This window comes from Anas acuta, chromosome 15 (assembly GCF_963932015.1).
Source record: "Anas acuta chromosome 15, bAnaAcu1.1, whole genome shotgun sequence".
Classification (NCBI taxonomy): Eukaryota; Metazoa; Chordata; class Aves; order Anseriformes; family Anatidae; genus Anas; species Anas acuta.
The window spans coordinates 3,479,303-3,493,003 of NC_088993.1; the positions used below are offsets into that span (position 1 = coordinate 3,479,303).

The 13,701-nt window shown below is 38.8% G+C and overlaps 1 protein-coding gene across 18 annotated transcripts in view; it reads left to right on the plus strand.

Moving 5' to 3' along the window:
* RBFOX1 (RNA binding fox-1 homolog 1) overlaps nt 1-13,701 on the plus strand; it is an 881,332-nt gene that overhangs the window by 183,123 nt on the left and 684,508 nt on the right. Inside the window, exon 1 of one of the 18 annotated variants that reach the window (XM_068698953.1) lies at nt 6,485-6,673. The exons of 13 other annotated variants lie outside the window; for them this stretch is intronic. In XM_068698953.1, coding sequence (XP_068555054.1) covers nt 6,629-6,673 — 45 coding nt within the window. In that variant the 5' untranslated portion in view covers nt 6,485-6,628. Of the gene's footprint in view, nt 1-6,484; nt 6,674-6,823; nt 6,928-13,701 lie in introns of those variants that run through there. 4 more of the 18 variants (XM_068698958.1, XM_068698980.1, XM_068698961.1 and 1 more) reach the window with 4 other exon arrangements.

A 13,701-nucleotide genomic window follows, 5' to 3' on the forward strand; every position in this document is an offset into this window, starting at 1 on the left:
GCCGTTGAAGGTATTGTCAATGTACAAATATGGGGAGAGAAATGTTTTCATGGCTCTGATATGAAGACATCTAAATATGATAGCAGACTGGGAGTTGCGTATCTTTTGTTTAGCCTGTCTTTATCTGCCAGTTTACTGTATGCTGTGAATATAATTCTGAATGCCTGCATATATGACAAGTCATAACCATAATGAGCCTGTTTATTTCAAGATACGTAGCATCATTCATTTGCACATTAAAGGAAACTTTGCTGGAAGAAGACAAATTTGAGCCTACAAAAGCTTTGTGATGATTGTAATGCTAATCTGTATTCAATCCTGTATATGAAGTGTCACATCTCGAATACTTTAAAAAATTAATTAGTCAACTGTGTTGTGGCACAGATGAGCAGAAGCAAGTGGTTGCTTGCATCCTCAAGCTGTGACAGTCCAAGTGCCAGCAGGGCTGGAAAGCAGAGCAGACCCATGTTAATGGGCTGGAGGTGCCGCCCTCATACCTGACTGCACCCATCAGGCTGTGGCATTGGTGTGATGGTGTTACGTTAAATGAGAGCAGTTTGTTTAAAGTCTGGCGAGGAGCAATCCTCACATTCCTTTACAGCTGGTATTTATAAGGGTATTCAACTCTTCATATGTATTTTAGCAAGAAGTGGGTATATGCATGCATATAATGTTTGTGACAAAAATATCACTGGAACGTTCTGCAATCTGGAGAGCAACTGTAAATGTAAATAGGTTGAGTAAAAGTAAGTACAACACTTTATTTTGCCATTAGCTAAGAATGAGATATGCATTTACACACTTTCTTAACAGAATTGTATCACCATATGCCCCACAGATTTGCACAGGAAAAAAGGTTTTTGCTTTTTTTTTTTTTTTTCTCCTCTCTCTTTTGCCAGAAGTTTCCTAGAAAACTCTAAGTAACTTAAGTAACTTTTTTTTTCTTTTTTTTTTCTTTTAATTTTTTTTCCCCCTCCTCACTCCCTCAGGTAATGGCCTGTAAGTAAGTACAGGCAACACAGCCTCATACCTGTCTCATGTAGGCCCATGCTCACCATAGTTTTGTCTGAAAGTCAATGCAGAGCTAAAGGTCTGAATTCAGGTCCCTCTGCCTACGTGTTCTTCCAGGTACAACAGGCAGAGGCCTTGACTGCCCCGTGGTGACTCCCAGATGTGGGTCTGGAGAATGTCAATTTTTGACGGGGTGAGTGACATTCAGAGATCCTCTTCTGTGGGGTGAGGTGTAGTTTGTCATTAAGAGAGTGTTTCTTGCACCGAATTATCTACAGTGGCAAGCAATTGCACTTCCAGGGTTTTTAGATATTTTCCTTTGTGTGTTTGCACTTCCTGTAGCACTCTTGATGAGCACAATTCCATCTGTATTTCCTAGGCCTGTGGCCCTTTAAAGAAATCAACCTCATTGCGGTTTTACTGAGGAAATGATTTCCAGTATCGTTTAACACTTTGTGAAGTAAAAAAACAAAAAAACAAACAAACGAACAAACAAACAAAAAAAAACAGCAAAAAATAGAACTAGAAGACATATTGAATTCCCAGTGCAGAAAAATGTTGTGTTTTCTAAATGTCACTAAACAAAGAATTGTAATTTGCTGGTGAACAACATTTAAGAGCGGATCTAGATTCCTTTTGAAGGGAATGTATCTTGAAGTATTGGAAGTTAGCCTTTTACTAGTAATCCTGGTTCATGATGAAATATTATTTGCCTTTGTAATGTAATTTTTTTTATGAATAGTTAAGTATTTCAACAAAGTTGTGAATATGTATAAGCACATAAGGCATTATTTTTCCTCAAGACTTTTCTGAAACGGTTTCTTTATATTTGTAGATACCTTATCATATGTGTTACATTAAACATTGTGACAATCTGAAGAAACAAAAATTAAAAAATAGTTATAGCCTTAAAATGACTGCTTTTGCGATCTAGATTTTTGTGCTTTCTTTAGGCTTGAAAAAAAAATAAAATATTATCCTGGATCTGATGCATCTGCAAGAACTTTACTTCATTTTAGGACTTCGGATAAGTAATTATTTTTTGAATATATCCTGGTAAGCATCAGTTGCTGTGCAGTAATCATTATCCTGTGGAGTATGCATTCTGTGGGTTTGGAGAGGATATAATCCTCTAATATTATACAGGGATGAATAATGCAAGGATGAATTGTTATTTTTATGATAACTGGAATAGTGTTTATGCAACAAACTTTTTTTCAGTGAGGTTTGAAGTACATATCTGTTGTATCATTGCTATTATCTGTTAGTTGTATCATAATTGCATACAAGTAATGTTTCACTTACTGTTTTTACTGGTGGTACTTGATTTCTTACACTTGTTTCTGAACATAGTCTTTTTTGTGTGTGCGTAAGGATAGCAAAATTTTTCACATAATATTTTGCAAAATTTTACAATTACAATCAAAGTGAAAGTATATAAACTTCAAAGTGTATACCAATGGATGCTCACAGGTAACTTTGTGAACTAACATAATTGTATAGATAGCCAAAACAATACTAGAACTTTCAAGTCACATTAGCAACATCAATGTCAATATACTTCCCTGAAAAACAATTTAAAAGCAACTACTAATAACACAAACTGAAGCATTTCAGATGGATATAATCACATTTACAAATTATTTATAGATATAACTTGTGAGCATGGGGCCACAGAAAAAGTGCTTTAATTTTGAATATACAGAGTTAATTCATGAAAATACGTAGTACTTTATCTTGCTGATTCTTTCTAATGTCTGTTTTGTAGGTATAGTACTATAAACATTTATTTTTGTGTTCTCTTACAGTTAATCTGAATGTGAAGTTATCAATAGTATGAATGCTTGCAGGATGAGACCTCTGCAGAACATTTTAAATTCTGCATAGTAGAGCAAAGCCTTGTGTTTTACAGTTGCATTTTTTTGATACTTCAGTTTTAAAAATCCTTACCATTGATATATGGTCCCCAAAAGATTATGTTTAGCAACAGTCTAGCATGAATCCTCAGATTTAGTTTTCCTTGACCTGTGCTTGCATTGTTAGGGTTGTGACATATGATTGATGTTGTTTCTTGTTGGTCATCTCCCTCACACTCGCACACTGTAAACGTTTAAAAATAAAACTACAACATGTTTATCATAAATTGCGTGATGATTTCCATCATGCATGATTTCCATCTGAATATGCTTCATTAGGCTCACCTTTTGTAATACAACTGGATCATTAGATGGCATGTAGAAAGAAATCATTTCTGCAGTAATCTGTCAGGCAGGGAGAGCCCCCATGTGTTTGATGCATAAATGCAGAACAGATTAAACCACATTTCACTATCCAATATAAAAAATATCTTTGAAACTGTACAGGTGCAGGATTGCCTTATACTCAAGATACTACTTCTGAATTTTACCAGTCTTCATTCTCCTTCAATGGTTACATTGCTTTTTAATAGTTCCCATACCACAGGAACTTAGTTCAAGAAATGGAGAATACACAAAGCACACTGAAGATTTTCACCTAGAAGCCTTCTAGTGTGACACAAATATGTTTGGATCAGTTTTTAAAAAAATCAAACAAGCCACACCATTCACTAGAAGACACTTATGTTTAGTAGGGCAATTATTTACTTTTGTTTATTTCTCTGTGAATTAATTTTCTTTGTAAAGTAGAAATTTCAGAAAAGAAAAAAAAAAGAGAAAAGAATGCAAAGGTTTAGATAGCAAACACCTAGTTTTCATTTAGAATTTTTGATGTAACGTGAGACATAATGTAGTATTGTAGTACTCAATAAACTGTTGAAAATCTCAAGTGCAAAAGATACAAATGCAGGATTACAGAAATTTCAATGCTTGCTACTATCACAGTAATACAGTAGTTAATTAATGTTTGTCCCCACAAGTATAGCAGAAGCACCAAAGCTTAGAGAGAGACCTTCCTCATTCTTTCTTGCATGCAAGTAAGAAAGTCATAACAGTGTCTCGTGTCTGAGCCATGGTGAGAGCCTGTGAGAGAGCCTCTGATGCAGTTTCTAATGTGAGTTTTGCCTATCCCCAGAGCACTTCACAGTGGTCTTGGTCTTGGTGCTGCTCCGTAGGCACTGGTGCCCCAATGATGTTGCTCCGCACAAAGCTCCTGAAGTATCCATGTTATCAAGCAAGGGGATGGCATCTCAGATAAGGTTTTGCAGTGGGAGCTGCTGTAGTGATGGTTCAAGTAGAAAAAGTGGAATCATTTGACCAGTAGAGCATTTAAAGAATTTTCTCTCTTGTTCCTGTGTGGGGTGGAAGAAGTCAGAAGAACAAAACTGTCCACTGTTTAGGGAGAGTGGTGAAAATGGATGTATAAATATATAAATATATATATATAATTTGTTACCAGATTAACTGCCTCTCTCTCTCTCTCTTTTTTTTTTTTTTTTTTTTTTTAACTTGGGTGTATTTTATCTTGGAGTATTATTTTGCTTAATCATCTGCTCATCATCCCAACTTTATGACAGAATGCATCTTGTTCTGCAGCAGTACGTTGTTAGCCAGTGCTCCCCCCATATTTATTGTTAATGAGATAATTAATTAGTTTAAACTCTTTTTCATTACTTGAATAAAGAATTGCAGTCTCTGAAGAATAGCACTGAGAACATGTCACATCTGCCAGAAGTGTTGGTCCTCTCATTAAATGACCATATGTGCTGCAAATGCTGGAAAAAACAGTCCAGTTACCAGTGGTGCTTCTTGCCTGCTGTGGCTCTGAGTAACCTTGCCCTGGACAGGGCATTTTTGTGACCCTAAAAGACAGCAGAGGCAATTGCTCTCAGTGCTGCTTTTAATGTAATTCTGGGCTTAATACCAAGAATGGGAAGAGATAAAAATCAGATGTAAATAATAGAACTATAAGCCAACCCATAGTATTTTGTTGGTGTCAAGTGATAGGAAATCTTATTTTCATAATCCACAGGTTTTAGGGCATCCATGTTTAGATACACAAGGTGGTTTCATTGAAATTTCCGTTATTTCAGTAATTTAACACTCTGAAACGTATTAACTCTGGCCTAGCTGTTAGTGTTTATTCATTTTCAAAGCAATGTAGGGTCATTAATCCTCAGAGCCCTCCTGAGAAGTAAGAGGTAGGAGATAGGCACTGTAAGTATTATTATTCTAATTTTACAAGTGGGAAAACTGAAGAGATTAATAATTTGGTCAAGGCCACACAGTAAGCCAATGTGAGCTCTGAGACTTGTTTTGGCTATTAGCCCAGTACTCAGGCCAGCCCTTGCAATGTTCTGCTTTCTTAAAATTGTACACAGCTGTATTGTAAAGTTAAAATAAAGACATGCCTTATTTGTCACATAAACCATCTAGATAGATAGTTCTCTTTTCTGTTAAGGTTATAAGGTGAGCATATCCAAAATAAGACTTCTACAAGATGAGGAAAGACTTATGAAATCAGAATCTGAATCTAATTGTTTTGCACATTTTCAATTTTTTCAAGCCAAATTAAACTTTGTCTCTTGTTTTGTCAAAAACAGGTGCAAATTCTTTGATCTGTATCTGAAGAAAGGGAGTGATTAATAGGAATTATGTTATCAAAGATCATTTTTACTCAGCTTTTTGATTGCAAAACAGTGATAAATGTTGAAAGATTTATGTTGAATATTACTGAAAAATAAGGATATGTGTGGTGTGAAAATAAATTTTATATAAGTAGAGAAGTTCTCTGAGCAGTAACCCAACAGTTTTTCAGTTTTGTATGTGTGGTTACGTGTTTACACTTTGTAATCCCATTTGCATAAATAGCTGTACTCTGGAAAACAAACAAAATAATTTGGTGTTTTGTTTTGCTAGTATATAAGCAATGTCTTGCCTGGCAAAATAGGCCAGTTTTAAATGTCTGAGATAAACAGACTACTTCTGCCTGCTCCACTAATGGGTTAATTACTACCATCTTTTGATGAAGGTGTTTGGCTTTTGCCTCAGTCCCAGCCTGTCATTTTCTTAAAAATATTTTAGTCTGCAACATTATTATTTATAAACAAATTCAGATTTTCTCTAGAAAGTCATCATTATTTAATCAAAATGGTTAAATAGTATCGATCAAGATTGTGAAGCCCCTCAAACTTTAGCACAAGGGTTAGTATTTGAATACTTATCAAATATTTAATACGTTTAGGGAAGCTTCCCATGCCTGGGTTGTTGAATCCAGTCCCTTCTGCCCTTACCCCCAGGCTGTGGGGTTCGGCCGAGCGTGTGTCAGCGCCCTCACCTGAGGGCAAGCACCGTGACTCGGTCCCTGCCAGGGATACCGCGGGGGAAAAAGGCTCATCTTGGGTCAGCACGCAGAGAATCGCGTACCGAAAGTCGTAAATACCGTCCCACAGACATTTTGAATCGTGTAGGCACGGCGCAAGTAACCGGGAGCGCTGTCGTTCTGCCTCCAGCCGTGCCGGGGCTCTGAGGTAGCGGCGGCTGCCGGGCGGGGGCTCGGGGGCTGGGGGCGAGCCGCTCGGCGGGGACAGCCTGACCTTCAGCGCCGGCCGCTCCGCCCGCCGCCGGGCTCCCGGCCGTGCTGCGGGGGTGCCCCGGCGGCTGCTCCGGCCGCGGCAGGGAGAGGCGGCTCGCAGCCCACGATGAAACCCTGGCAGCTCGTGGCGGGCGTGGGGGACACCCTTCAGGTGAGGCTTTCGAGAACTGCCACACCTAGGTGGTGGTGGCGGCGTGGGGAGGGGGTGGGGGGGCAGCCCGTGGCAGCGACGGGGAGCCGAGCCCCAGCCGCCGGCAGCGCGAGCAGAGCGTGGGGCGGCCCCGCGGCGCCTTCCCGCCATGGCCGCCGCGGGGCTGAGCCTCCGCCGGGCTGGAAGCGGGGCCGGGCCGCGGGGCTCGCCTCGTGCGGGCTCCCCTGGCGTTGGCGCGGTGCGTGAGCGGAGAGGTGAGCGCCAGCGATGCCTGCAGAAACGGGGGGTGGGGGGTGGGGGGGATGTGTGTGTGGGGGTGGCTGTCCTTCCCCTGGGACTGACTGAAGTTTCTGGGAACTTCATGTTCGGAGAGCTGCAGAACTTTGATTTGAGGGGGTAAATATTGGCATCAACACGGCGGGAAGCTCATTAACAAGGTTTTTTTTGTTGTTGTGGTAAGATGGATTGTTGACTTTTAGTAGGCAGTTCACAGGGCTCCTGACCAAACTGGCTGCTTGTTATCTTTGAGGTACCTGTGTGTTATCAGCGTAATGCCACAATGTCAGACAGCATCTTTACCCGAGGGTTGTAAAGCTGTGCTTCTGTGCTTGTTCAAATACGTGAAATTAAACAATGCCAATGTTTTCTTAATAAATACAGTTTAAACATTCACATAAATTTGGGTAACGATGCATATCTATATTTAGTAAAGCAGAAGCAGACTATAAAACTGGATTTTGAAATTTCATGTCAGTTGACAGCCGGATGCGACTGCAGAGTAATTTAAATATCTTCAATGACTTCAGTAATTTCCTTGCTAGAAGAAAAAGCTGTGAAAAAATCCTGAAGGGAGCAGGAAAAGTGGGTTTTACTCGCTTTAAAGGACAGACTCTGTTCCTGCTGTCGGGACTATCTGTTATTTTGAGTCTTGCTGCCATGTGTTGCTGCACTCCGTGCGGTTTGGGCAGCAAGCGGCTGGGTTATGGCCTGGGCACTGAGAAACCGCCTCGCTGCTGGAATCACCTTAAATCACACCTCAGGTAGCTCATTTGGATGGATGATCAGGAATTTGGTTTCTGTCAGGTGTGTCCCAGTAAGGAATTAGATTTTGATGCAGAAGTAATTAGGCTTCGCATAAGTATTAAATGTAAAGTACATGTGGATTTTTTGCAAAGTTTGAATGTCTTGATATTCTGTTCCTAAATTGTAGTTGTTTTCTTAATCCTTTGATGCTCATGTTGTTGATCTATTTTTAAATGTACAAATGGAGCTGACTTCTGAGTGAGCAAAACTGTAGTTAAGAGCATTCCCTGGCCTAGGGAGAGCAGCAGTGCTATGTGGTATCATGTTTTCCATGTTTGAATCAGTTAAGATAAATGGTGCATTGGTTCTGATCCTTTAAACATGCAGTTCTGTGAGTGCATGTGCAGTGTCTAAGAGGGCATCAGTTTGATTTCTGTTAATCCTGTGTGTCTGTTAGGGGTTGGACTGTTTCAGAGGTTTTCTTCCTAAAGCATTACCAATTTCCTTGCTACATTAAATGTTATAAACATGCCATATCTCACGTTTCCATTGCCTTTTCTTCAGTATGGGGATAAGAATTTGTATTTGCTTTGTGACTTCTCAACATCCAGTTGATGCCTCGGCAAGTGTAAGTAGAATTAATTATGTGACTTTCCAAGCATTGTGACAGAAAGCGTCAGCTTCAAGATTGTCAGCATTTCTACATTAGTAAATATTTGCAGTTGGAATGGCATAACAATAGATGGATATAGCTACTTTACTATCTAGCAATATGTTATATTTGGTCTTTGTAACTTCAAACTAGTAACTTCAGAAGTTCCTTTAACTTGGAACACTTACCATTATTTTTTTTGTATATATATATATTATTTTTTTTTCATAAGTCTTTTTGTTTTGCTTATAAACCACAAAATTTACCATGAAAGAGTTCGTCAGTTTACTCAGTGATAAATCCTGTGGTATTCAAAACGCAATAAAATGTCTATAAGAACGTCCTCAAGTGGAGGTTTTTCATTGTCATGAAAAATATTGCTGTTAAATGGTAATTAATTTTATTAAGATAAATATGAGAAATGGCAAATGAAGCATCAAATTGGAAAGGAGATGAAAGAAATATGATTAACTCTTGCTTTTAAGTTATTGTGCCGCTACTTGTGGAAAAAAAGAGCCTGGAAAGTAAACCTGGGAAAAAACATGTAATGAACCACTTGGCAATATCTTTTTCAAACTTTACTTAATGTTTTAGGTTAGGTTGGTAACTAGGAAGGAGTTGCTGTTTAGAGAGCACATGCCTACTAAAGTCAGGCTTTTAGTCTACTTTAGTGATATGGGTTTTGGAGTTTTTCTTAGAACACATACCTCATGCAATACTGTGTTTAGAAAGCCTACAGTGGGCCTTGATTGTTTCAGATAAATTTTCAATTTTTGTTTATATTCCAGTCTTAAAATATATATAACATCTAGAAATTAAGTGTAACTTGTGAAATTTATTAAAGTTAGAATAAGGTTTAATTTTCCCAAACTAGTTATTCTGCCATAAATAGTAATATTTTCAAGCAGTCTAAAATCAATTTAGAACAGTTATTTGCCTTTTACTTTGTTTCAGCATATGTGACAAAGGAGTTGCTCTCAAAAATTGAGTTGGCAGAATGTAACAAATGCAGTAGAATACATGGGAGGTGATGTATTTTCACAGGTCTTTTTGGACACAAGACGTACCATATATGCATAGTCACCAAATGGAAAAGAAAAAAAAAAGTGCAGACTTTTCATTTAGAAAGGTGCATCATAAATATGTTTTCTCTAGAATTCAAATACCCTGGAGATGAATTTAGATGAGATATCTGATGGTTAGATTATTTTAAAAAGAAAAAAAAAAGTGAATTTTCTGTTAGCATTTCTTTCTAAGTCTGTGAATACAGTTTAATTTCATAACCTATCTTTTGTCAATAGTGGTGTTTTATATGTATAAGGATAGGTCCTTTTTTCTTTTCTTTTCTTTTCTTTTCTTTTCTTTTCTTTTCTTTTCTTTTCTTTTCTTTTCTTTTCTTTTCTTTTCTTTTCTTTTCTTTTCTTTTCTTTTCTTTTCTTTTCTTTTCTTTTCTTTTCTTTTCTTTTCTTTTCTTTTCTTTTCTTTTCTTTTCTTTTCTTTTCTTTTCTTTTTGTTGTTTTTTAAGGTTTCAAGTGGAGATGATAAGGCAGGCAGCAAAGTTGCCGTCTTCAGGGACATTGTGCATTCAGTGCTTTTATTTTACTTGAACTTCAATTTGGACAGTGTGAGAACGTGTTTGCTTTGGGGGATTGGAATAGAGAGTAAGTATTTCTGCTTCATATTTGTCTTGATAATGTCTGTCCTGTATTGGGTTTCAGTTAACCATGTTAAATTGCATAGGCTGTGATTTCCCTTAATTGTCATTGAAAATAAAGCATTGTATGGCTTCTTCCACCAGGTTGCAATCAGAGACTATTTTGGTTCTGTAGTTAATTACAGATTTCATGCACAACAATAAGCTTCTGGAGAGTGATTTTTTTTTTATGGTTAGGAATATTCAATAAAAAATTAGGTATCACAGGTTTCTTAGTTGTCTTTCACAAACACGCAGACAAACAAAACTTCTTTTAAAGCACTAAAAGGCAGAAACTGCTTGAGTCAGCAGCCACATCCAGATGCTGCAAAATTGGGTTATGAACTTAAGCAAGTAAGCATGACAAAAAACCAGTTTTACTGCCTTCATGTAATATGCTTCTGGTATTTTTGGGGATACATATAAACTTAAAATTGTTTTCTTCTGTTAGGTGTTCACAAAATAATACACCTCCAAGCCCAAGAAACTCTTGAAAACCCTCTTGCTTGACATTTGAACCTGCAGTTTATATTCAAATATTTTATTCTTAGTTGAAGCAAACAGTAAAAATTTCTTCAGCTTAATATTTCTGAGATTCAGCACCTACTCATTTATGTTACCTGTATTTTAGTAAAGATGACAAAATACTCAGAACAGCCGAGTATTTTGGAATTGATAGAAGACTTCCTTTTCAACTAATACTTAGTATGAATTAAAAATAACATTTTACTAAAGATGGTTAGAAATCCAACCAAATAGTTCATGCTGAAGGCCAGATAATCCTTTTTTTTTTTTTTTTACTCAATATTAAATAATTTTCAACAGTTTTTATACCCATTAATTATTGTAAATTTATCTGTGTAGAAAAGAGGGGGGAAGTAACCAAATGTAAGTCTTGGTACTAACAATGAATGGACCAACCTGAACTTGAGCAGAGCTTTAGCAGAGGTTATGAACTCACAGTCTGCATCTTAGAGTGCATTGTAAAACGCTTAAGAACAACTTCCTACCCTCTGCAAATGGAAATTGCATGTTTACTTGTGCTGTGCTGCTTTCTGTACAAGTGCTCATGGTTTTCTAATTTAGGTATTTTCCTTCTTACAGTTGATCTTTAATATTACATGAGTAAGAGTAAATCAGGAATGAGGTTTGAACCTCAGATAAGTAAATCATAGCTAATATGAAGGTTTGTTTCTGGCTACTAAGTGACCTGAACCCAATGGCTTTCTACTTTAGAAGTTAAAAAAACAAAACCAAAACAAACAACAACAACAAAACACAACACCAAAAACACTTGCATTAAGTGAGGGACATGTGACACATCATTGCTGCTTATCTGAAGAGCTGCTTGTCTGCTGCTGAGAACTTGAACATGATGCTCCAGCAAAAATATCATCAGTTTAGTGAATAAAGTCATTTAGGATGAGACACAGTATCTTTGAAGAACTACTGCCACACTGGAGGAAACTTTTTATGAATCTGACACTCAGATGAAGCCCTAATGGAGTACTGTATCTCTTTCCTTTTGTACAGTTTCATATTACTTGTGTAACTTTGTGTTAGCATCACGCGTTCACCTTTTAAAAAAATTAATCCAGTCTCCCCACACAGTGTGCCCTTTGATACTGTAATCCTGACTACAGTTCAGCTCTGGCCTCTCATGTTTCATAAATGACTCATCCATTAAGAACTGGCAAGTAATGAGTGTGAGAGGAAGAGATTGATTTTTTAGAAGAATTTATCGATGGTCAGGTGTGTATGCAGAGAAAGTTTGGTATTTGGTTGTGATACACAGGAACCTCAGACTGTTTATTTCCTGTTAGAGTACTTTGTAAGACTAGACTTAAAACATCACCTTATGTTTTCATTTGAAGACTTTTAATATTTTTAGAATTAGTATTTATTAGTAAAATCTACATGATCAACATTGGCATGATTTTCCATCTTGCCAGTTAAACCAGCACCACGGGAAGCCATAATCCTGAACTGGTCTTGACAGTTACCAGGAAATCATAGAATCATAGAATCATAGAATATCCTGAGTTGGAAGGGACCCTTAAGGATCATCAAGTCCAACTCTTGACACCACACAGGTCTACCCAAAAGTTCAGACCATGTGACTAAGTGCACAGTCCAATCTCTTCTTAAATTCAGTCAGGCTCGGTGCAGTGACCACTTCCCTGGGGAGCCTGTTCCAGTGTGCAACCACCCTCTCTGTGAAGAACCCCCTCCTGATGTCAAGCCTAAATTTCCCCTGCCTCAGCTTAACCCCGTTCCCGCGGGTCCTGTCACTGGTGTTAATGGAGAAAAAAGGTCTCCTGCCTCTTGACACCCCCTTACGAGGAAGTTGTAGACTGTGATGAGGTCTCCCCTCAGCCTCCTCTTCTCCAGGCTGAACAGGCCCAGTGACCTCAGCCGTTCCTCGTACGTCTTCCCCTCCAGGCCTTTCACCATCTTCGTAGCCCTCCTCTGGACACTCTCCAACAGTTTCATGTCCTTTTTATACTGTGGTGCCCAGAACTGCACACAGTACTCGAGGTGAGGCCGCACTAGCGCAGAGTAGAGCGGGACAATCACCTCCCTTGACCTACTAGCGATGCCGTGCTTGATGCACCCCAGGACACGGTTGGCCCTCCTGGCTGCCAGGGCACACTGCCGGCTCATATTCAACTTGTTGTCTACCACGACCCCCAGATCCCTCTCTTCTAGGCTGCTCTCCAGCGTCTCATCGCCCAGTCTGTACGTGCAGCCAGGGTTTCCCCGTCCCAGGTGCAGGACCCGGCACTTGCTCTTATTGAACTTCATGCGGTTGGTGATCGCCCAGCTCTCCAACCTATCCAGATCCCTCTGCAAGGCCTTTCCACCCTCAATAGAGTCCACAACTCCTCTAAGTTTGGTGTCATCAGCAAACTTGCTCAAAATACCTTCTATTCCTACATCCAGATCGTTTATAAAAATATTGAAAAGTACCGGCCCTAAAATGGAGCCTTGAGGGACCCCACTGGTGACCGCCCGCCAGCCTGACGCAGCCCCATTCACCATAACCCTTTGGGCCCTGCCCGTTAGCCAATTGCTCACCCAAAAAAAGTGAGGTACTGTTGCCTTTGCCAAGAAGCAGAATCATCTAAGAACCAGATCTCATTTCAAATGGCATTTCATTCCAATTGATAGGCTTTTCCAGTATCAGCAGAGTTAAAAATCCAACCATGGCAGACTGTGTGGACTTCCTATCAACAGAGAAGCCAGGGGAATCAACTTAATTCCATCAATTTCCAAGGGGAATCAACTTAATTCCATTTTGACTTTCATATTTGAAGGTATGAGTCTTTTTCTTCATGCTAGTTCTTTCTTTGAGTCACAACAGGAAGCAGTATCTCTTCAAGGAAGACATTAAGAATAGCATTAGGTATTTTGATGTCTTTTCTTTACTTTCAGTTATATTTTCAGAATGTTTGCATCTCTTCAACATGCATCTATGATTACGAGAACAGGTAAATCAATTCAGCACAGTCACGTAGCAGCTTAACAGAGCATTCTGTTTGCCCAGAGTGCAGACTCCTCTGTGAAAACAGTATTACACCAACTCTGTGTGGTAGCTTTAGTTCACTGATTGTACCCCTTCTTAAACCGGTGACATGAGGATAGTCTCCAGAGATAGAA